We start from the raw sequence: 23,172 nt of genomic DNA, 5'->3' as shown, positions 1-23,172 counted from the left end.
CAGATTGAGTTCTTAATCTGTTTTTTAAAAAAGTGGCAGTTGAAATAGATATCCTCTGAGATTTTTTCCAGGTATAAATCTATGATCCAGTATTTATGGGAAGATAATAAGATGATTCCAGTTCCATCAAACTCTAAAAACAAATTCCCAGGCAGAAAAACCAGATCACCTCACTTTGTATTTATTTCATCTATCTCTCTTTTCATTTTTCACCTCATTTCCATTATAGTTTCCAGATCATTATTAGGGAAATATTTCTTTGCCCAGTAGCCTCTTATCCAGACACATGTATCAGGAACAAGTGAATTGAGATCTTTGCATAATTCATCACCTCCTCCCATTAAATGTGTCCTCACCTGGAATACCTTTTGTTACACATATTTCTAGTTTGCATAGGAGGAATTATGTGGGTGTCAAAACCATGCACCAGTTGGCAATCATAGCAACACTTAATTGTCACTGACTAACCAGCCCACTAGTAGCTCATTTCCTAATTAATTATAATCCTAGATTCTAAAGTAATCAAGTAGTATATTTTGGCATTTCTTCATAAATTAATAGAAATGCACAATCTTTCTCACCACTACGTCATAGTTATAAACCTGCACTCTAGTTTATAAAATGAACCTCTTTTCTCCCCTAATTTCATAGGTTTAAATGAGCATCACCAATATAGACTATACAATTTAACTGTTTAACAAATAATGCAAGGACATATTTAAATATTTCAACATCATATCATCTGTAAGGAAGATCACTGCCAAAAGCTCAAATCATCTGCTACAATGACTGATTTCTCCATGGACAGCTGGAACCATATCCTCACCATTTAGGTTTCTCAGGATGATAAAGTTTCTTCTCAGAATATCTTTTCCATGGAATAAAATTTCAACTCACTTCTCTCAACACATCTCTTTAGACTCTTTCCCCGATGACTACTTTTGCATCTGTGATATCAACTCAAGCCTCCACCTCCTGTTTGACTCTTGTTCATGTTTTCCCAAAAGTTTTCCTTGGGGGATCCAGCCAAAATGCTGAAGGAATTCTTTGTTTTCTTCAGACTGTATATAAGAGCGTTCTGATTATCCACCTGTCATCACTTGCCCTTGCTACATTACCAGCCCATCTTCTCTTCCCATCATACAATTCCCTGATGGTGTCTTTAACTTCTGTTCTTTGGAATTCCTCTTTGGTTGCAGATTGCAGCCCAGTTAAAGCTCTCATCATCTCTCAGCAGCACTACTGAAATAGCCTCCTAATTATTCTCTGCTTCTATTCCCCTTCCCTCTCCCATCCATCATCCACTGCCAGTTGTTGTTCTTTAAAACAGGTCTGAAGAGTCTCAATGCAGATCAAAGCATCCATTTTTACTTTATTTTTCTTGGGTTTTTTTGGTCTGTTTTCTTTTGCAACATGGCTCACTTGGAAATATGTTTTGCATGACTGCACATGTATAATCTATAGCAAATCACTTGTCTTTTCAAAAGGGGAGGTGGAGAAGAGTGAAGAAGGAAGAGAATTTGGAACTCAGAAATTTTTTCAAATGTTAAAAATTGTTTTGACATGTAATTAAGAAAAACAAAATTTTGAAAATAGATTTAACAATGATTCCCTTCACTGAACATCTTTACTAGCTCAATATTGACTCTGGTATAAAATACAAAATCAGCATAACTCCTAATTTTGCTCCATTTGTTTTACTCCCCTTCACAAATTTCTCATTCTGGTAAAGTGGGAACCTACTAGCTGTTCCTCATACATCATATTCCACCTGTGTCTCTATACATTTTCACAGGCAGTACCACATGTCTGAAATATACTCCTTCCTCTTCTCTCTTTTGGAATCCCTAAATTCCTTCAAAACAAAGATCAAATGTCACCCTCAATCGAAAAGTCCTTGATCACCACAGTCATTAGTGATTTCTCCCTCTCGAAATGATTTTGTATTTTTTAAATGCATTCCTATTTACTTATCTGTTTGGATGGTATATCCTCTCAAGAGAATGTAAACTTCTTGTGGACAGGAACTGTTGTATTTTTGCATTTATATCCCTGAGTCATTGAACAGTGTAGACATTTACACATATTAGATATTTAATGAATGTTTGTTAAATTAAAATAATTTCAATGTCAGACTTTTCCAAATCCTAGAGGAAGATAACTATGTGTTTTGTTACAGGTTTGCTCTTTGCGGTGAATGGAAAGCCTCACCTTGGAGATAAACAATCCCTGCAAGGATTTGTAATGAATTTTTCCAGTGGGGAAATTATAGATACCTTCAGTCCAGTGAGAAAGGTATTTTATAAGCTAGTTTAAGTTTTTCTTTTCTAGATAAAAATTTGAATCTTCTTTTCGTACACCTTATCTGTTATCCTTAACTTTTTTTTTTTTTTGTTTGTTTGTTTGTTTGTTTGTTTTTTTAGTGAGGCAATTGGGGTTAAGTGACTTGCCCAGGGTCACACAGCTAGTAAGTGTTAAGTGTCTGAGACCAGATTTGAACTCAGGTCCTCCTGAATCCAGGGCTGGTGCTCTATCCACTGCGCCACCTAGCTGCCCCATCGTTAACTTTAAAAAAAAATTTTAATGCAAGTATCAAGGCATGGCATATGAACTGGTTATTAACTAATCAATGGATCTCAATACATTCTAGTTAGTTGATAAGTCCCCCCCACCAAAAAAAAAAAAAAAGGGAAAGTGTAACGGAAGAAGATAACCAGTATGTCTCTTCTCAAATGATCCACCTTCTAAAGTTCTTAACTTAATACAGTTTTTTTTTTTTTACCCTTATATCACTAAATGATTAATTCTCATTTGTCTGCTCACTGGTGTTTTGTGTGACTCTAAGAGTCTTGGTAGACTTTACATAACCAAGGAAACTTTAATTTCACTAAATTTAAAGTACTCAAATTAGGATACTTCCTTGCCTTAGCTGGTTAGGGAAAAACTATATCAGACTGATATATTTGACTTAGCTAATCCAGTTCCAAAACAAAAACTAGATCTCTAATTTGACTTTGATTTGGCCATGTGATTATCCTAGAAACCCTGACATTAACATTTAATTTAATTTGTCCAAGCCAGAAAAAGTTTGCTTATAAGAATTGAAGCATATTCTGGTCATGCAAAAGAACTATTTGGTAATCTCTATCTATACAATAGTATCATTTTAAAACATCATAATGATTCTGTCATCAGTTTCCCTTACTCTTTCTCTCTTGCCCCAACTCTTTAAAATCTTTTAAAAACTCAGATATTTTCAAAACACTGTGTGAAAATGCTTATGGTATTAGCTTTAGAAAAATCAACTTTTTTAGGCATCTCAGGTACAGGTTATATCAAGATGCTAAATGATATCTTGTTATCAAAAGTTATCAAAAGTTACCAGACAATAAGTGCCATAAATGCTAATGATTCTTGTATTGTTCTTCAAAATATTCAATGCTTCTGACTCCAAATTTTATTTTTAAAGCACCTCAGTCCTTTAGAAATTCTCTGAAGTGGAAACAATTTGGGGTAGACATTCATATCATAAGATATCCTGCTCAGAAAGTCTTAGAAATCAAAGGAAATCTAAGCAGATATTTCTAATACAAAATTCTGTCTTTAAAGTTCCTATATTAAATTTAAAGGTTTGAGGGCAGCTAGGTGGCACAGTGGATAGAGCACCTGCCCTGGAGTCAGGAGGACCTGAGTTCAGATCCGGCCTCAGACACTTAATACTTACTAGCTGTGTGACCCTAGGCAAGTCACTTAACCCCAATTGCCTCACTAAAAAATAAAAAAAAATTTAAAGTTTTGGGGTTTGGTTTTATTTTTTCTTTCAGCATTAGCAGTATTTGACAGATTATGGATTTAGAGCTGAAAGATACTTCAGATATCATCTAGTCCAACCCTTCATTTCATATGCAGAAACCAAAGCCCACAGGGCATAAATGACTTGCCCAAGATCATACAGATAGTAGTTGCAGAACAAGGATTTAAAATCAAGTCCTCTGGCTCCAAATATAGTGTTTTTCCACTCTGCCACACTTCCCCATCTTTCCCCAGATAGCTAAAGCCTAGGGGGGAATAAAGAAAACAAAACAAACAAAAAACCCAAAACAGAACTAAAAAACTATTTGCTGTTCTTTTCTTTAATTGGAGTATGATTTATAAAGCCCTCTGAAAGAGGGAATAAATGACAAGACTTATGTGATCCTAGTTTAAAGAGGACAAGGACCATGACATTAGAAATTAATACCATTATCTAGGGGAAGCTGGAGTCCAGTATGGTAACCAAGTAATGACTTCAATTTCTTTTTCCTGGAACCTAATTCCCATTTCTTTTTTCCCAGTATATTAGAAAAGCATAACTTATTGTGAAGTGTGGACTAGAGGTATTGGTAATAATCCTTGTTTTTCAACCAATGGAAAAATTGAGACTCAGATAACAAATGTTCTATATCTATAGTCACACAACTGGTAATGTCAGAGGTGGAATTTGAACCCCTATTTCACCTATTCCCAAGAGGAGCGTAGTTTCTTCCTCACCATACTGCCTCTCTCTGTGCCTAGCTTATCTTACCTGTAGAAGGTGTTGCATGAATGAAATTTGTGGCTCCATTACAACTTAAATAGAAGATTGGTTATAATTGGCAATTCCCATGTAGGTGGTACAGTGTGTAAAGTACTGCACTTGGAGTCAGGAAGGCCAGAGTTTAACTCTTGACTCAGTCACTTACTATCTGTATGACCCTCAGTAAGTCATTTAATCTCTTATAGGCTCACTTTCCTCATCTGTGAAAATGGGGATAATCATATCACCTGCCTTACAGGTGAAATAATATATGAAAAGGCCTTGAAAAACCTCTAAGTGCCATATAAATACTAGCTGTTATTATCTTAACACAGGATGTGTAAGAGTAGAAAGAACAGAAATAAATAGTAATGAGAGTGTGTGTGTGTGTGTGTGTGTGTATAGTTATGTATTTATGTTTGCATGAAACATTTGGTCTTTAACTTGCAGAGAATCTCCTATAATATTTGATTTTATACATCATATAAGATTCCAAATTTACACAGCTTTATGATGACAACTTAATTTTCAAAAATCTAAGATAATTCATACACTGCTTTTGGTGTATTAGGTTAAAAACACCTACGATCTCTAAATCTGCAACAATAGCAAAGCCATTTTACTGAAAGGAAAAGTAAATTTCCTTTCTGAGTGATATTTGTTTTTAAATCTACTGTTTTCCCCTTCAAGCCTGATGCAGCATCCTAGATATTATATTGCATTTTCATTTAATCGGTCCATTAGTTCTGGCTGCTTAAGTGTATTCATTTAAAAAATGTTTAATTTAGAGGTTTTCTCTCTTTAAAAAAGTAAACATCAGGGGCAGCTAGGTGGCAAAGTGGATAGAGCACTGGCCCTGGATTCAGGAGGACCTGAGTTCAAATCCAAACTCAGACACTTAACACTTACTAGCTGTGTGACTCTGGGCAAGTCACTTAAACCCAATTGCCTCACCAAAAAAAATTTTTAAATTTAAAATTAAAAAAAAAGTAAAAAGTAAAAAAGTAAACATCAAAGTAGAGAGTCAGGGTTCTTGTTCAACAGTTAGTCTTTGCCCAGGTAGAAATCTGAAATTAAAGGAAACCTGGTGCTGTGCAGTTGTGATCAAGTGGCTTCATCTCTCTTAACCTGTTTGCTCATACATATAAAGGGACTCATATTTTGTACTTACAACTTTGGAGGTTTATAGTAAGGAAATACTATGTATATATCCAATCTAATCCAACAGCCATTTATGAAGCATCTCTAATGTGCTCTGACACTGCTAAGTGGTGGGGATACAATAAACAAAAAGAAAGTTATTACCTGCCCTCAGTGAGCTTGCAATCTAAAGAGGACACAAAGGCAGGAAAGTGGAGTGGAGGTATAGAAAAGGACACTTGTTACTCAGTGTGGGAGCATCTTATTCAACAGAGTTGAAGCCAGGCAGCACAAAAGATGCAAACTGGATCAATGGAAGAGTCCAGTTTCTCCCCTCCATAAAGGAAGGCACTGGGAAGAATTTGGTACTTTGCCCTCCAGCCCTCCAATCAGATGGGAGAGGAAGCTGAGGGAAGTGGAGTCAATGAAGGCTTGACTCAACATCATGCTGGTGAATTTAGAGGTGATGACCTTATCCTGGGAGAGGCATCTTGTTCTTTCGAGTTGAAACCAGGCAGGGCAACAGATGCAAAGTGGAGTGATATGTATATACATATACACATATATGAAATATATATATGGGGGCGGCTAGGTGGTGCAGTGGATAAAGCACCGGCCCTGGATTCAGGAGTTCCTGAGTTCAAATCCGGCCTCAGACACTTGACACTTACTAGCTGTATGACCTTGGGCAAGTCACTTAAGCTCCATTGCCCTGCAAAAAAAAAAAAAAAGCAAATGAAATATATATATGTATACACACATATATAAAATGTGTTGAATATATTGACACATATGTGTGGAATATTTGTAATATAAGGTGTTATTATTATAAAATAACTGCTATACTAAATACCAGTCTGACATAAGACAAAATAAGGGGGGAACAAGATTAAATAATAACACTCTATCAATTAATATGAGTTAGTTTACCAAAAGGGACAGAATGATGATGAGGGTTATGCTTATTTAATAAGTGTAGAGAAGACTATGGAAGAAAGGTAGTCATTGCCAATGTATGAATTTCTTTACAAAGGACTTCTCTGATTTTACACTTGATTATTGATTCAGGTTTTAGTTTGTTTGCTTTTTGGACTGGATCTGTGATTTCGCTGGGGTAGAGAATTCCTGGTATGAAAACTCCCTCTCCACATGCAGATTAGCAACTGTTTTTAACTTAGTGTGAGTCTTAGTTCTTGGAAGTGACATAGCAGAAGCTGCCTGACAAAAAGGGGTTTACAAATGTGTCAGAAGACAGACTGAAAAGAATTACATTACTTTGGCTCATGAACAAAAGAGATGAAAGAACCTATAAAAAGCACATGTAATGGTAACAAACTTCAAAATTGTGAGGGGGGGAAAAAGTCAATACTGCTCTCTAGAGTGTGGAAGATAATGAACTTCTAACTGGGTCCAAGAACACTATTTGTTTTGGGAGAGCTAGTACAGCAGCATGGAAAAAACACCAGACCAGGAGTCCACAGGCCTGGGATTCAGTCTCTGCTTTGTTCCTTACTCGTTGTTGTTCTTGGGCAAAGAACTTCACCTAAATGACATTCATTTTCCTCATCTGTAAAGTGAGGTTGATAGTACTTCACAGAGCTGTTGTGAGGATAAAATGGAATAATAAAGTGTTTTGTAAGTGTAACAAGAAGTTGTTGATTTTAATGGAGACATTGAACCTTTCAATGTTTTTAGGAAAGTATGGTTTTAGGAAAGTACGGTTTTCCAATATGCTAGAAAGAAAAGAATTGGGAATCAGGTTCTAGGAGCAAGAAGTTTGACTCCCAGCTTGGTTACCATGCTTGATTCTGTTTCCTCTTGATAATTATATGACTTTCTAATGTCATGGTTTTTTGTCCTCTCTAAAGAAGGGTCACACAAGACTTGTCACTTACTCTCACACACACACACTCTCTCTCTCTCTCTCTCTCTCTCTCTCTCTCTCTCTCTCTCTCTCTCTCTCAAAGGTCTTTGCAAAGACAACTGCAAAAGAAAGAAAAAAAGTAGTTAATGGTTTTTTGGTTCTGTTTTATTTTTTTCCAGACTAGGTATCTGGGGAAAGATGTGGGTATGTGGGGAAAGTGTGGCAGAATGGAAAAATACTGGCTTTGGAGTCAGAGGACATGGGTTTACGGCCTTGTTTTACAATACTATCTATATGGTCTTGAGCAAACCCTGTGGGTTTCAGTTTCCTCTTATAAAATGAGGGGTTGGATTAGATGATTTATACCTTATATGTTTTGTTTGCTTTTATGGCATGCCATTGGTCATGTCTGTGACATTTGTTGCTGAGGTTTTGGTCAGGAGTATAGCCTGTGACATTGATATTTTTCTGCAGGGGAAAATGCAATCTGCTTTCTAATGTATTTTTATGAAGTGCTTTCCAGAAATATACTGTGATAGAAAAGCAGGGATTGTTTTTTCAGTCTAACTGAGAAATAAGTGTCTCAATTTTTTGTCTTTGTCCCTAGCATCCAACATGCTGCCTGGTACATAAGTGTTTGATAAATGTTTGTTAAATTGAATTGAAATATCACATTTGCAAATCTGGTCACCCATTAGTTGAACCTGGTGGGGGTGAGGGGAGGGACACCCGAGAGCAAGAACAGAAATGTGAGATATCAGTATTATGCATAACCTTTTGTTTCTGTTATACCCACATGTCCTTGCACATTTGCCCAGCTCATATGCTGAGAGTAAATCACCAATTTTGTTGATATGCTTAGCTGATTTCTTAAATTTTATTGCTAATTTTTGTTAATTTTAATTGCAATAGGATGCTTCAAGGCATCAGTCCCTCCTGAATTGTGCTAAGAAAAGCAGTTAGCTTCATTACCACACTTTGACCTCAGCACATACAGATGTTAGCTGATAAGCACACATCCTGGTCGTTGCTTATTAGTTTTGTAATTATGTATTCAAGCATGACTTCTGGACTAAAAATTAAATGGAATTCCCCATATCCTGCCAAGTAGAACACATGAACCATATCTGGAGACTTCTTAAAACAGATGGAAATGTTGGGAACTCAAAATTGTAAATCCTGCCCTTTCAGGGATTAGCATGATCAATCAATCAACAAGCATATGATAACCCTGAGCAAATCACGCAATGTGCCTTTGTAGCTCCATCTGTCCTTATGTATGAAATGAAGATAATTTGAAGACACCATGAATACAGATTCATTAAGTCAAAACATTTGAATGTAGGAAGTGCGGATAACTACTCATTAAGCAATTATATATAGTGTTCTGTTTCTTTACATTGATGGTTTAAAATATTAGAAGCCTTGAACTTCAAAAATAATACAAAACAAAACCCACATGTAATGTTTCTCATTGTATGTCTACAAATATGAATCTAATTGCCCAATATCTTTGAAATTACTTCTTTGCATAATCAAAGTCATATTGCTTTTTTAAAAAATATATATTCACATTGAACTATTTTGGAAATGTCTAACAACACAAGTGATTATGATCCCAATCCTTTAGAAGCTTCCCATGTAACAGAACAAACAGCTTTAATGGTACAAACCTCTAGAATGAAAATGGAGGGAAGAATAGCACATTTCCAAATTTTCATGCTTGTTGCTTTGGCGAAATATTTTTTTAAAATCTGGACTTTTAGATTAATTGTTGTGGAAAATTCCCAGCATAGATAGTTTACAGAGTTGCCTAGGGGACTGAGGGGTTCCCCATTGGCTCATGGTCATACAGCTAGTATAACTCAGAGGCAGGACTTGAGCCTAGATCTTAATTACAAGACTGGCCTCTATCCACCATGGCTTCATATCCCCTAGGAAACATAAATATAAAGTGAATATTAATACTATAAATCATTTTCCTCACATGGATATATAAAGTACATAGTGTATGTACTAATATCCTCATTTTATAAAGAAACTGAGGCTCAAATTTTAAGTGGCCTAAGGTCCCCTAGCTAGTAAATATCAAAGGTAGTATCCAAGCAGAAGTTTTCCATGTCCAATGCTGTTTTCATTATACCACACACACACATACCCATCATGTTCCTTCATAGGAAATAAAGAGAGAATTCAATAGTGATATCAAGGATAGTTCTATTTTTTTTTTAAATCAATCTATCAGTTTATAAATGTTTGCCTCTGAAAAAGATGAGTAACCAAAAGTGAGTTTCTCTTCTTCATAAACTCTGTTTAGCTGTTGTTTCCTTCCATATCTGAGAAGATAGATATCAGGGTTTGAGCTGTTGTTTCATGTAGTTGTCACTTTATTCTCATTTCTTTCTGTCTTTTGTGTTTCTGGGTTGGCATGATAATTTATGGCTTTCTCTTTTGGCAGCATTTTGACATGCCCCATGACCTTGTTGCCTCAGAAGATGGGACAGTGTATGTGGGAGATGCTCATGCAAACACTGTATGGAAGTTCACCACCACGGAAAGTAGGTTTCTTCTAGTTGTGTTATGTATGTTTGCTTTTCTTGGCTAAGCTGCTCAAATAAGAAAGCGCAAGTGTCTCTAGAGGAATCTTTTTTATTAAACCACAGCACAGCTATGCAATCCAGTTCTGTGTTTTAGCTAATTAGAAAAAAACAACTTTTTTTTCCTGGCACAGTTATACCTCTGTTTCCTCAGCTATTTTGCGGGAAAGTCTCAGCCCCCTGAAGCAATGCTTAATGCACTGAAAAGCAAGTCAATTCCAACTTTGTTTCAGAGGGAGGAGATTGCTTTAGCTGAGTAATGTGCCTTGTATGCTTTTATTATTTCAACATTGTTTCACTAGTTGCTCTTGAATTATCAGGAGCAGCTGAATTTCCTGGAAACTCCAATTTGTATCAGACACAACAGAATCCCAAGGAGGAAACACCTTTGCTCTTTCGGCAAGGGTTCAGTTTCCTCCAAATAAATATAAGACTGCTAAATTTACATGCAATGTCAGAGTTCACCTGACAGAATAAGTTTTGTTTTACCCAGCTATATTCAATTAGTCCTGAGATTTCTTTTCCTGTGATTTGCGTTTTGCTTCTCCTTCCCATGTATCTGATATAACAAACTTGTTGCTAACGAGTATGGAGCTTCCTTAATTCAAGTATATGCTGATGACTAGTTGATGACAAATATCTGATTGGTACTTCTCAAGGTCAGAAGATTCTGCCAGAGATTATATTTATGCATGTATGTATATATAATGTCTATGTGTATATACACACAGATATATATACACATACTAGGTTAGAATCAAGAATAAGGCATAGGCCTATCTAAAACATCAGGAGCAAGGACTGGCAATTACAGATAATGGTTCATAATTTAAAAAACCTTTGTTTTATAAATTGCCCTCCTCACTGTGATCCTATGAGGTAGGTTGTACAAATATTATCTCTGTTTTGCTGAGGAGGGTCACATAACTAGTACTTAATAGGAATGCAATTTGAACCAACCTCTCTTGGCTCTAAATTCAGTGCTTTCTGTACAGGAAACTATTTCTGAAAGGGAACTTACTCTCCTGGATCTGTATGACCTAGGACAAGCCACTTACCAACTTGAGCTGGAATAGGTTATGATAGGGGCATGCAGACTTCAGAAAGATAAAGAACATTAGCCACAGCAAAAGAAATGTCATCCAATCAAAAAGGAATCCATAAAACGTAATCAGATGACAAAATTATTTATTAAGCCAAAAAACTGGTAGAATTTTTAGAAGCTACCCAAGTCACTTTTCCATTTTATGATAAAGTTCTCAGATGATGCTTAGTCCATATAAGAGTACAGCCTGTGTCTCATCAGGACGGCACCATTTACCATTTAGCATATCTTAGAGTCACTTAGACCAGCTGAATCATTACTGAGAAAAACTACCAGATATTGAGAGACAGTATCATACTCTGTCCAAGGGCCAATCTCACTAAACCAGGAGAGGCTTATCACAAGCTCTTAAGTCACTAATTATTAATTATTTGGCCACATCAACCCATGATACAAATAAAATTGAAAAATGCCTCTTAGTTCTGTTTAATCCCTCTCTACTTACACAATGATGGTCGAAGTAGTGAAGTGGCAGGAGACAGAGCAAAACCTGGTAAGTTTGGGGACTGAAATTTTTTTTTAAATCTAATTTTGTATATTCTACTTAAACCATCTCAAAAACTGGTAACCAGAAGTGATATGACTTTTGAAATAAGTTTAGACATTATACATTTGGAAATAAGGCCATTCAAAAAATCAGTCCTGTGTTCTGAGGATGCTAAAGATAAACTCAATGTACATACCTAGTATCTAAGTGACATAATCTTAACTTTCCTTAGTGGGTCTAAATCCAGAATTCATAGAGAGATGAGCTAGTCTGTTGTTTGTACTTGAATACTTTGTAAAGGTAAAAATGAATGTACTTGGCAAATTAATCTTCTAAAACAAAATTATTATCAAAATTGCTGTCTTCAAATGCCTTCCTTTGCCCTATGTGTTTTTCTGTTACAGAAATGGAACATCGATCAGTTAAAAAGGCTGGCATCGAGGTTCAAGAAATCAAAGGTTGGTCAGATTCCTGTTAGTACTGAGCAACCAAGGTCTTTTTGTGGTTTGCAATTGCACTTGCAGAAACAAATAAACAGGGAGCAGCTAAGTAGCACAGTGGATAAAGCACTGGCCCTGGATTCAGGAGGACCTGAGTTCAAATCCAGCCTCAGACACTTGATACTTACTGGCTGTGCAACACTGGGCAAGTCACTTAACCCTCATTGCCCTAAAAAAAAAACACAATAAACAATATATAGAAATAAAAATAGCAACTGATCAGATAATTTGTCCATAAATATATTGTCTTGAACCTTTAAATTCACACTCACCTGTTGCTGTTACTTTTTTCTGATAAAAAGATTTAATGATGAGTTCAAATGCCCTGACCTCAAGCAGTAGAAAGTGTCAGAGGATATAAAGGATCTATACTGAGTATCCTAGATCCATTTAGAGAGCAAAGGGTCAGTAACTCTCTTTTTGGAAGTCCATGAACTTTTTCAGACAAGCAGAAAGAGCCATTTAAGGAATATAAACAGTAGTTTGCTAATGGGCCCTAGCAGTATATGTTAGTATTTAATGCATTATTGTTGCAGTCTAATTGCCAAAAGAAATTAATGCAACTCCACAGGCACTTCTCTTACTATCAAGAGTTATATAACCACAGGGAAGCAGTAAGCTCATTTTGAATCAGAATTAAATGATTTACTATCTTTCCAAGGATTTGCCCATATTTCCTTCTTTGCTACTGATTTTAAACTCTGAGATATGATTAGAACAGTTAAAAATTCTCATTAATCTCATTTCAGCTGCACACCAACTGAGTTAATGGTTGTTTTAAAATGATTCTCCTGGAATTTTAAATTTGCACATTAGATTTACTTGTTTTCCTTTATCATGATAGAAAATTGAACAGAAATGAAAGAAATAAGGACAAAAAGAGAGTGTTTAGGTACTTGAAGTAGGCAGATATGAAAATTGAGCTAGTTCAAAGTTGAAAGGGATAAGATAATAAATAAATAAGAAGTAACTGTTTAAAATTTGAGGTGTGTTATCCAGTTTAAAATTCTAGGTTATATTCATACAAAGCTAGCATATATTTTTCTGTATTTGAGAGAAAGCTCTTTTCCATATATTTCTGATGAGGACACACCTAGCATTATAAATCTATTTGGGAAACGAGGGACATGAGGTAAATGACCAGCAATTTAAGAGGACTCTACAGCAACAACAATTACAGACCCTTCAGAAGAGTCAAGACCACTTCAGTTAAGATGGTGACATGAAAGGTTACAGAAAAGCCCAATTCCCAATAAATTCCAAAAAATACCTGAAAAGGGCCCCAGAAAGACTAATGATAAGGAAAAATAAGCTCATCTCTCCAGTCAAGAATCACACAAAAAGATGTCCACAAGCTTCAGAGGTAGGTGGAGGCATCTGACTGAAGAAGACACAAATAAACATGGATGCTTCAATGGTAGGATACAGAGAGGTGGGGGTGGGGATGTCAAGCTAGAGAAATCATTATGAATTCCAATAACTGACCAAAACCAGCAGAGGGAAGTATAGGAGGGAAGCTATCCTGACCTTCCACAAATGGACCTAAAGCTAGCCAGTACGTGACATAGATGTGTCACAAACCAGCACCTATAATCAGCCACTTGAATCCAGATCCGGGGCCTGGGTTGTAACAATGAAAGCAAGGGATAGAACTATCCCACAGAGGTCACTGAACATGGAATCCCTGAGCACTGGGAACCACAGAAGGAGAGAGGGCCAACTATGCCAAGAGAGCATAGAAACCATTATCAGGAGGGTTGTGCAAGAGCCCAGAAACTAAAGTCATATCCAACAAGCTACTGAAAGTTGTTATACAACAGCAGAGGTTGGAATTAATTCCTAATTGAGGACTGTACAAAAAGAAGGAAAAAAAGACCAATTGAGGCCAAAACCTACAGGTAACCACTAGGAGACTGAAACAGAAGCTACAGATTGAGTGAAAAATGGGGCCTGATAGCAGATACCCCATCCTCTGATAATCATCAGTAACAAGGAAATCACAGAGAGGATAGGACTTAACAAAGTCTACTCAAACCATGTGAGTGTGGGGTAATATGAGCACAAAATCACAAACCAAGAAGTAAAGCTTAAAATATTCCCTGAAAAAAAATATGAATAAAGAGAAGAAAACACCAAACCCAATTAAAAATATTGTGGGTTCAGAGAAGCATAGGTGGCAAACCTCAAAAGATAACCCCACAAGAACTACAAGCAGAGATTCAGAGAACAAAACTGGCTGGATTGCTAGGCTGAGTGGAAGAAACAGAGCAAGAATTAAAAAAAATATATGAGAATTAGGAAGGACCAAAAAATAAAGGAAAATAAATAAGGGGAAAAATCTTAACTAAATGGTAAATTCCATGAAAATTAGAGTGGACCAAACAGAATTAAGTGACTGTAAAACACAAAAAGAAATACTTGAACAAAGTCAAAAGATTGATAAAATAGAAGAAAATATAAGATATATACTATTTTTAAACACTAATCTAGAAAACAATTAAAGGAAAGCTAAATTAAGAATCTTCACACATTCAGAAAACCATGACCAAACAAAAATATATAATTGTATATTTTCTAGGAATTATAAATAGAAATCTACTAAATTCCTTACCTAGATTAGGATTAGTGGAAAAAGTGAAAATAAAATAATGTATGGGTCACTTCCAGGAGGGAGAGGGGAATCCAAATTGAAAACTCCCAGGAATGTCATGACAAAAATTGCACAAACAGTTATTTCAAAATATATAAGTATATTTTAACAACTGGAATAGAAATAGAAATAGAATAATAGAAAAAGAAGAGACAAGTGTCTCTTAAAAATCCTTATGGCTTTGGGTCCAGAGAGAGCAGGAAAATGAGAAAAATAGTAGTTTTGTCCTGTTTTCTTAGTTTTAACAGAAAAAAGAAAAGGAAGACAAAAAGGAATATATTAGAAAAGAAATGGGGGGGGCGCAGCTATGTGGTACATTGGATAAAGCACTGGTCCTGGATTCAGGAGAACCTGAGTTCAAATCCAGCCTTAGACACTTGACACTAGCTGTGTGACCCTGGGCAAGTCACTTAACCCTCATTGCCCCTCAAAAAAAAAGAAAAAAGAAAAAAAATAAAGAAATGAGGAAGAAAGAGGGGAACTTCCTATTTTGTATAAATATAATACATGAAACAAAAATATTGAAGTCTAGGAAAAGGGAGATTACAGGCAGGGGGAGTGAAATGACCATATATATCATGATCTCTCTCTTATCTGACCTGGATAACAGAAGGTTAAATATATGCAGACATACACAAAAATGTGTTAAACTGAACAATGATATGGGTTGAAAGTAGTAAAAGGGAGGATAGAAATATGAGATGAAGAGTAGAAGAGAATAGAGTTATGGGTGGGAGGAATAATAAGAAGCAAAACAAAATGCCGTCTCAGAGGGTTGATCACAAAGAGTCAATTAAGAGGAAAAAACCAACAGAGTCTGGATCTGATGAAGAAGACTAAAAGAGTAGAAACAGACCACTTGACTTCTATGTTATTAGTGCATATTAGATCCATTCTTTTTATCACCCTCCTTCTTTGTAAATAGGGGGCTAGAAGGGAAAGATGAAAAAATATAACAGTATTTGATGGAGGGAAATTTACATTTCACATTCATACAAGTGAACATGATAACAGATAATTCTATCTGCCACTGCATACTTCTGGATGTCTTTTTATGTGATTCTTGACTGGAGAGATGGGCTCATATATCAAATTCTTTGTCATCATTTGTCTTTCTGGGGCCCTTTTCAGATATTTGCTAGAGTTCACATGGGAAAGTAATGGGATGAATTCACCCATAAAACAGAAAAGGGTAGTGAAATGGATTGGAAGGCAGGGTGCAAGAATATGATGTTTACAGGAAGCACACTTGAACCCTAAAGTTTCCCGCAGAGTTAAAATGAGGGGATACAGCAGGATTTATTGTGCATCAAATAAATTCAAAACAGCTGGCACAGTAATCATGATTTCAAACAAAGAATATAGTAAAAATAGTTTTTATTTGCTTAAAATTGTCTTATTTGATTACAAATAAACAGAGAAACAATTATGCCCAAAGACAATAGATACAATGAAGTTATATTTATACATAGATATGTGTGCAATGCATACTACATACATGTATATATATATATATATATGAGAGATAGAGATTTTCTGTGCATGGTACCTTCCAAAAACTTGACTATGTCATATAGCATAAAAATTTAACAAATGAAGAAAGGTAGAAATTTAAATAGAAACTAAGAAATTTAATTCTGAAGTTTGGTGGGTTAAAGAGCATATCATATGAACAATAGATAATGCCAACCATAAGATATAATAACAAAACTTTTGGAATATAGCCAAAATAATCCTTAGGGTAGAATTGATATCTCTAAAGATATTCAATAAATAAAATGAAAAAGAACAAATCAGTGAATTAGACATACAGATAAAAAACTAGGAAAGGCTTTATAAAAAATTCCAATGAAACACAAAAATAGAAATTCTGAAAAGATTGACAAGACTAGGAGTAATCCAGGTCTGAGGTTTGGCAAGATAAAAGTCACAATTAGCTAAAGAGCAAGAGATTCAAGCAGAGGAGAGTTTAGAGTTGAAATGGCTAGCCATACTAGGTTGAAGTTGAAGAGAGGAAAGTGAAGTAAAAGGGGGTAATGGTCTGAGAAAGCACTAAGGAGTTGAGGTATTGGGGGGGGGTTATTTAGGGCAAAAAAAACAGGTTTAGGAGGAAGCATAGGGAAAGTAGAATTATCAGAGGTTATGGTTAAGTAGAGGACTGTCAGAATTTCTAATTAGAGAAAGTGGAACATTTATGGATCATGACAAGGTCTAGTACATGACTATCCCTAAGTATGAATGAGGAGTAGATTATAGAATTTAAGGAGGTTGAAGAATTAAGAGGTTAGGGAGTTTAAGAGAGCATCTAAGTGGATATTAAAGTCCTCTAGTGTAAAGACAGAATTTGTGGAGTAGAGGAAGATAGTGAACCAGGTACCAAATTCCTTATGGGGAGGATGAGCATACTATAGCTATCATAATTCAGATTATATGGAACTTTTTGATTGAATATACCTCAAAAGGCGAGATAAAGTGAGAAGTCTGGAAATTACAGTGGGGAACAAGGATCAGTGGGGAAATTAGAGAAGGTTTATACCCAGTAGTGGAGAGGAAAGCCAGTGATGCAGTGTCATCTATCAGCAGGAAGCTAGATTCCTATGAAGGCAAATAAAGTAATGAGAGAGAGGGCAGCTAGGTGGCACTGGCCCTGGATTCAGGAGGTCCTGAGTTCAAATCCAGCCTCAGACACTTCACACTTACTAGCTGTGTGACCCTGGTCACTTAACCCTCATTGCCCTACTAAAAAAAAATATATATATATATATATATATATATATATATATATATATATCTTAAATGTTTCCCCAAATTAATTGTTAACAATTTTACCAAGTTTTTAAAATTGAATTCCAAATTCTATCTGTTCTTCCCTCCCTATCTCCCCTCGCTGGGACTGTTATGGTGACACTCTCCTCATGATTATCAAGACTTCAAGTGATGCCTGGCACCTCTGGGTACATTTTTATGACAAGAATAGAAAGGCAGATTAGCCTTGTTGTGGATGACTTGCAAGGACAAGTGGGTTGGAAGTGTTAGGACAAATGCAGCTGTTGTGTATCTACGTGTAATGGGGAGAAGAGCTGGATTCCTTTTCTAAGTATGTCGATTTTCTTTTTTTTTAATGACTCAAGAGTATACCATTAAACTGTCTCAGCTTCTCCTTTATAAAATGTTGTATACTTACAGATGTCTATAAAGGTACTGTAAAAAAAAAAAACCAAACTTATTCTTTTTAAAAATTACTCATGGGGGCAGCTAGGTGGCGCAGGGGATAGAGCCCCATCCCTGGAGTCAGGAGTACCTGAGTTCAAATCCGGTCTCAGACACTTAACACTTACTAGCTGTGTGGCCCTGGGCAAGTCACTTAACCCCAATTGTCTCACTAAAAAAAAAAAATTACTTTTGTTCAGTAATAAATATGGTCCTCCTTATTCCCATGATATAACAAAATGTTGTAGATCAAGTGGACTTCCTTGTTTTAAGGAGGCCCCTTTCTCCTTTTCTGGTTCAAGAGCTTCTCTATCCCTTCTTTATCAGCAGACTTTCAGATAGCCCATTATACTTTTTCATTTATAATTTCTATGATACTTTATGTCCAGATCATATCAGGAGAACTCCCAGGTAGCACACAAAATCTTTTTGCCTTCAAATTCCATACTTAATCTCCATATCACATCCCTGTTTAGAGAGACTATTGGTCATTCCCCTTTAGGCATCAAAGAAGGTCAAATCCTAGGAGGTTGGAGTGAGGGTGAAGGGTTCTAGTCATGCAGAGGTATGAATCATCCCATTTCTACTGCACACTAACATCTCTTTGATGCCCTGGGAATAATTTAAGAAATTCTGCCCCAAAAAACAACTTTCCCAAAACCTATAAGACTGTTTCTGTATATATTAAATGTAAACATAAAATTTTCTTCTGATTTTCAAGCTGTTAAACCCAACTACTGCATCATAGTAGAGGCAAAGATTTTTACTGCATCTTAAAGGAAGATGCTACTTTGTCAAATATAGCTTTCATGATCAATTTTGACAATGGTAAAAAAAAAACTCTTAAAGATTTATATGTAAGTTTACATGTTCCTTTCCTATCTGCAATTTAAGTTATATGCAATTGTATACATATAACATCTCCCATACAAAATTATAAGTTTCATTGATATAAGCTACCATGTCTTATTTATTTTTTATTTCTCCCAGCCCCTAACCTTGCACGAGGTGCTTTATAAAAATGGAATGAATGGCTGAAGAAGGAATGAATGTAAATGAGCAAAATGGGATAGGTTTCATTTTATTTCCAGTGCTTTCTATAATTCTTGGAGAATCTCACATAATTGATTTGGCCTCTTCTCTCAAACTGTATTATAGGAATCTATCATCAACATAGTGTTATCATTATCAGAACATTTGCTAAGTCCCTTCCTATATATGTGCTGGGGCAGGTGCTACAGAAAGTAAGTAAAAAAGACACAACCAGACTCTTAGCACATTATAATCTGTCTTATCCGATTTCTGTAAGCAGATATACAAAGACTATGCCAATAACTCAGTGGATCTAAGAAATTTAAATAAATTAAAGAATCACATTCTGTTCGTGTAAGAGAGATCTATGTATCTGGTGGTGAAGAAATACCACAGGAAAATCAGGGGAAAACAGTTTAAAGTTAAAAAACTGTTTCAGTGATTATTACTGAATACATAATTATTTTTTATTATTATCTTGTTACTTTGAAAGAAATTCAAAGTCATAAAATTTACAATTTCTCTTTTAATGAGCCATAATTGATTTGGGGGGAATTGAAATATGTGGGTTAGGTCAATATTGTGAACTCTTCTTCCTTTGAAGAAACAGAGACAGTTGTTGAAACCAAAGTGGAAAACAAACCCCAATCACCCGAGCTGCTGAAGATGCAGGAGAAACAGAAATTGATCAAAGAGACAGGCTCTGGAGTTTCCTTTGTTCTTATTACAACCCTTCTCGTTATTCCAATTGTTGTCCTGCTGGCTATTGCTGTCTTTATTTGGTGGAAGAAAACGAGAGCCTATGGAGGCAAGTAAAATTGAACAACTTTACTTTGGAAGCATAGTTTTGGGGGAAAAGGTGTGTTTAGTGTGATTTGCTCTTAAGAGATATGTTCTGACTTTTTTTCCTAGGCATCCCCCTTTTAGGTATTTTTCTTTCTTTGACATCATTGAACATCCACTAAATATTACATATAGTTTCTCCATCATTATAGAAACTGCTTCTGCAGCCTCTAAAATTGAAGTCTTTAAGTCAAATTTTAAGTTTTTACTTTGTCTTTAGGTATAGGGATTACATGTACATAATTTTCTCTAAGCTAAGGGATCATGAAATTATTTTTCTTAAAATATTTTGATAACTAGTTGCCTTTACTATTTTGTTTCCTTTGTAATCCTATGTATTTTGCTTCTTGGATTTAAAAACTTTATTTAAAGAGGGGGTCCATAGTCTTCACCAGACTGCCAAAGGAGAACATGACATGGAAAATATAAAAAACAAAAAACAAAAAAACCTTGTCCCAGTGGGACTTCTTGAGGTCTACAATGAAGCAGAAACATAACAAAGCAGAAAAGTGGGTTGGGTTTACCTGTTCAAGTCCCTGGAGAATCCACAAAGGACCTGTTGCTAGATTTCTAAATAATTACTCCATCTTGCAGTTCAGAAAGTGAATCTTTCTACTTAATCATTCTGGCTCCTCTGTTTGCTATGTCACCAATAACCTCATATTTGTGGTGCTTGCTTTTTTTTCTACAGGGTTTTGAAGATATATATTTTAGACTAAATTAATCTCTCCTAGAAAGTGATTAAAGTTCTTCACAAGAAGAGATGTTTACAAAGGAAATAAGGAAGATCTGGGTATAAAAATATTATCTACTCTAGGGTCCCATTTTGCCTTAGTAGATATTCTTAGCCCCATATTCCATATAAAGGAGCCCTATATGAAGGATTTGTTAACCTTGGGTAGTATGAGAATACTCCCCAAACATTCATGGACTTTACTTTATTTTAATTCTTAACATTAATTATATGCATATGTAGTAACTGTTTTCTAAAGCAAGAGACATTTTGACCTTAAGGCAAAAATAGGACTCTACAATCAAGACCCATAATCTTTAGCAATCCAGGCTACACAGTTTTTACAAACAATCACTGTAAAGTCTGGCATATTACTGTTAATTGTTTAACTTAAAATTATATTGAAGGAGGCCTTTTAAACATGTTTACTTATCATCATTAATGAGGCCCAGATTATGTGCTAAAAGTTGCACTTATAAAGTAAAGATAGTAGTTGGGATTAATTTTGAAATGTGCTGTCTCTTTCCAGCTGATTCTGAACACAAACTTGAGTCAAGTTCAGGAAGAATACTAGGAAGACTGAGAGGTATGTCTGTGACCTTTTAGAATCCATTTACTTCAGATGTATTCAGGCAAAGTCAACAAAAAAACCCATGTCTCTGAAAGAGCAAGCACATATTTCATATTCTCTCTTTGAAAATTAAACTTCCCAAGAAGCCAGGGTTACATTTCCCCAATGGAAAATCCAATGAGCCAAAGAAGGTGTATGTAGATATAGTACTAGCTATTCTCCCATTCTGCACATTGCCATTCTAAATTATTTAATGCTCTCCACCTGCCTTTCATCTGACCACTGTTTGTCTTCTGTAAATTTTCTATCATTCCTGTGCCATGTCAATAATTGTCATGGTGGATATGGCTTTTTTTATAGTCACTGGAATAAACAACTGCAATTCCATACATCCTTGGAAATAGCATGACTATATGGACTATATGTCTGAAGTAGTCTTCTGCTGACACATAGCCTGAGGAGCTTTATGAGATTAAATTAGATTATGTGTAATGTAATTTTTGAAAACCTTAAAATGCTAAACAAATGTTAGTTATTGTTTATGTTGTTATAATAGCTCTATTTTTCTGTCAAATGCTCTTTTTGTTTGTTTGTTTGTTTTACCTCTGGTGTCTCTTCTTCTCTTACATACTCCTCCTTCCCATTTTGTCAGTTGCCATTAATGTAAATGGGACTGGGAAAAGTGAGCAGTCAGGGTTGAGACAATTAGTAAAAAAAAAAAAAAAAATCCTAGAAACTTCGTTTCAATTATATGTCAATACTTTCTTTATTCAGGCAAAGGGAGTGGAGGTCTAAACCTTGGGAACTTTTTTGCAAATCGCAAAGGTTACAGTCGAAAAGGATTTGACCGACTTAGCACCGAAGGGAGTGACCAAGAAAAAGACGATGATGGCAGTGAGTCAGAAGAAGAATACTCAGCCCCTCCACCACTACCAGCTGCTGTCTCTTCCTTAAACTAAGCCTTGGATTTCTTTGTTGTACCATTTTACCAAGAACACCAGATTTCTTTCTCTTTCGCACGTTAAAAATTTTGTGTATTTAATTGTAAACTGCACTAGTCTGTGTGGGATTGTACTTTTGGTTTCTTCCTTTGGATTTAGTTTGCTTTTGTTTCAATTGGAGGAGTGTCCTGAAAGATCATATTAGCGCCATTATCCTTGTGTAAGCATCTACAAAAAGAGGGAAGTCCTCTTTTTCCATCACAGTACTATTTTAAAGGATGTAGTGTTTGCTAAGTTACAGTTTGGAACTTTTCTCTATGTGTAAATGATGCCATTATCTGCTTTCACACAGTATTTTCCCAATAGCTCTTCCATTGCCAATTTCTTTCTTTGGTGCCTTTCCTGTCCAGCGTTCCCAACCTATGGCAGTACAGATAAACTACATGCTACAAGAAGATAAAGCTGCTAAATCGCCTTCTATTTTTTTAAAATCACTAACATTATATTGCAATGAGGGAAAGAAAAAAATAGTCTCTATTTAAAATAAGAGTTTGGTTTGTTTTTAATTTTCTTCAGTTGGTGTGTTTCTGGGATGTCTTATTTTTAGATGGTTACACTGTTAGAATGCTATTTTCAGAATCTGAATGTAATTTGTGTAATAAAGTGTTCTCAGAGCATTAGCTGTCAGAGTGTACTTGGCAATTTTTGGATATTTTTAAGTTTTGTATACAACTTTTGTAATGACTACACAGATCACAAGTATGGTGAAATTTTATCAATGACTTCTGCAAGCAAAAAAAAAGTGATATTTTGTGTAAAAATTAGAAACTATTTTGTTATGTAGCAAGTAATATAAGAAAAACCAGATCAAGAATTTGCATACATGTATAAAAATTAAGATCTCTTTAAATATTTAAAGAGGAATTTTGCCTGTATATTAACCT

The 23,172-nt window shown here is 35.5% G+C and overlaps 1 protein-coding gene across 5 annotated transcripts in view; it reads left to right on the top strand.

The window, feature by feature from the left end:
• Positions 1-22,908, top strand: part of PAM (peptidylglycine alpha-amidating monooxygenase) — a 310,801-nt gene extending 287,893 nt beyond the window's left edge. For 2 of the 5 annotated variants that reach the window (XM_043982346.1, XM_043982319.1), the window contains 6 exons: positions 2,180-2,295; positions 10,018-10,117; positions 12,153-12,206; positions 19,745-19,948; positions 21,246-21,302; positions 22,062-22,908. In XM_043982346.1, the coding sequence (XP_043838281.1) occupies positions 2,180-2,295; positions 10,018-10,117; positions 12,153-12,206; positions 19,745-19,948; positions 21,246-21,302; positions 22,062-22,246 (716 nt within the window). In that variant the 3' untranslated portion in view covers positions 22,247-22,908. The remainder of the gene's footprint in view (positions 1-2,179; positions 2,296-10,017; positions 10,118-12,152; positions 12,207-19,744; positions 19,949-21,245; positions 21,303-22,061) is intronic. The other 3 variants (XM_043982355.1, XM_043982336.1, XM_043982329.1) reach the window with 2 other exon arrangements.
• Positions 22,909-23,172: the final 264 nt, after the last annotated feature.

This window comes from Dromiciops gliroides, chromosome 1 (genome assembly GCF_019393635.1).
Source record: "Dromiciops gliroides isolate mDroGli1 chromosome 1, mDroGli1.pri, whole genome shotgun sequence".
NCBI lineage: Eukaryota > Metazoa > Chordata > Mammalia > Microbiotheria > Microbiotheriidae > Dromiciops > Dromiciops gliroides.
This window is presented reverse-complemented; position numbering and strand designations above follow the sequence as displayed.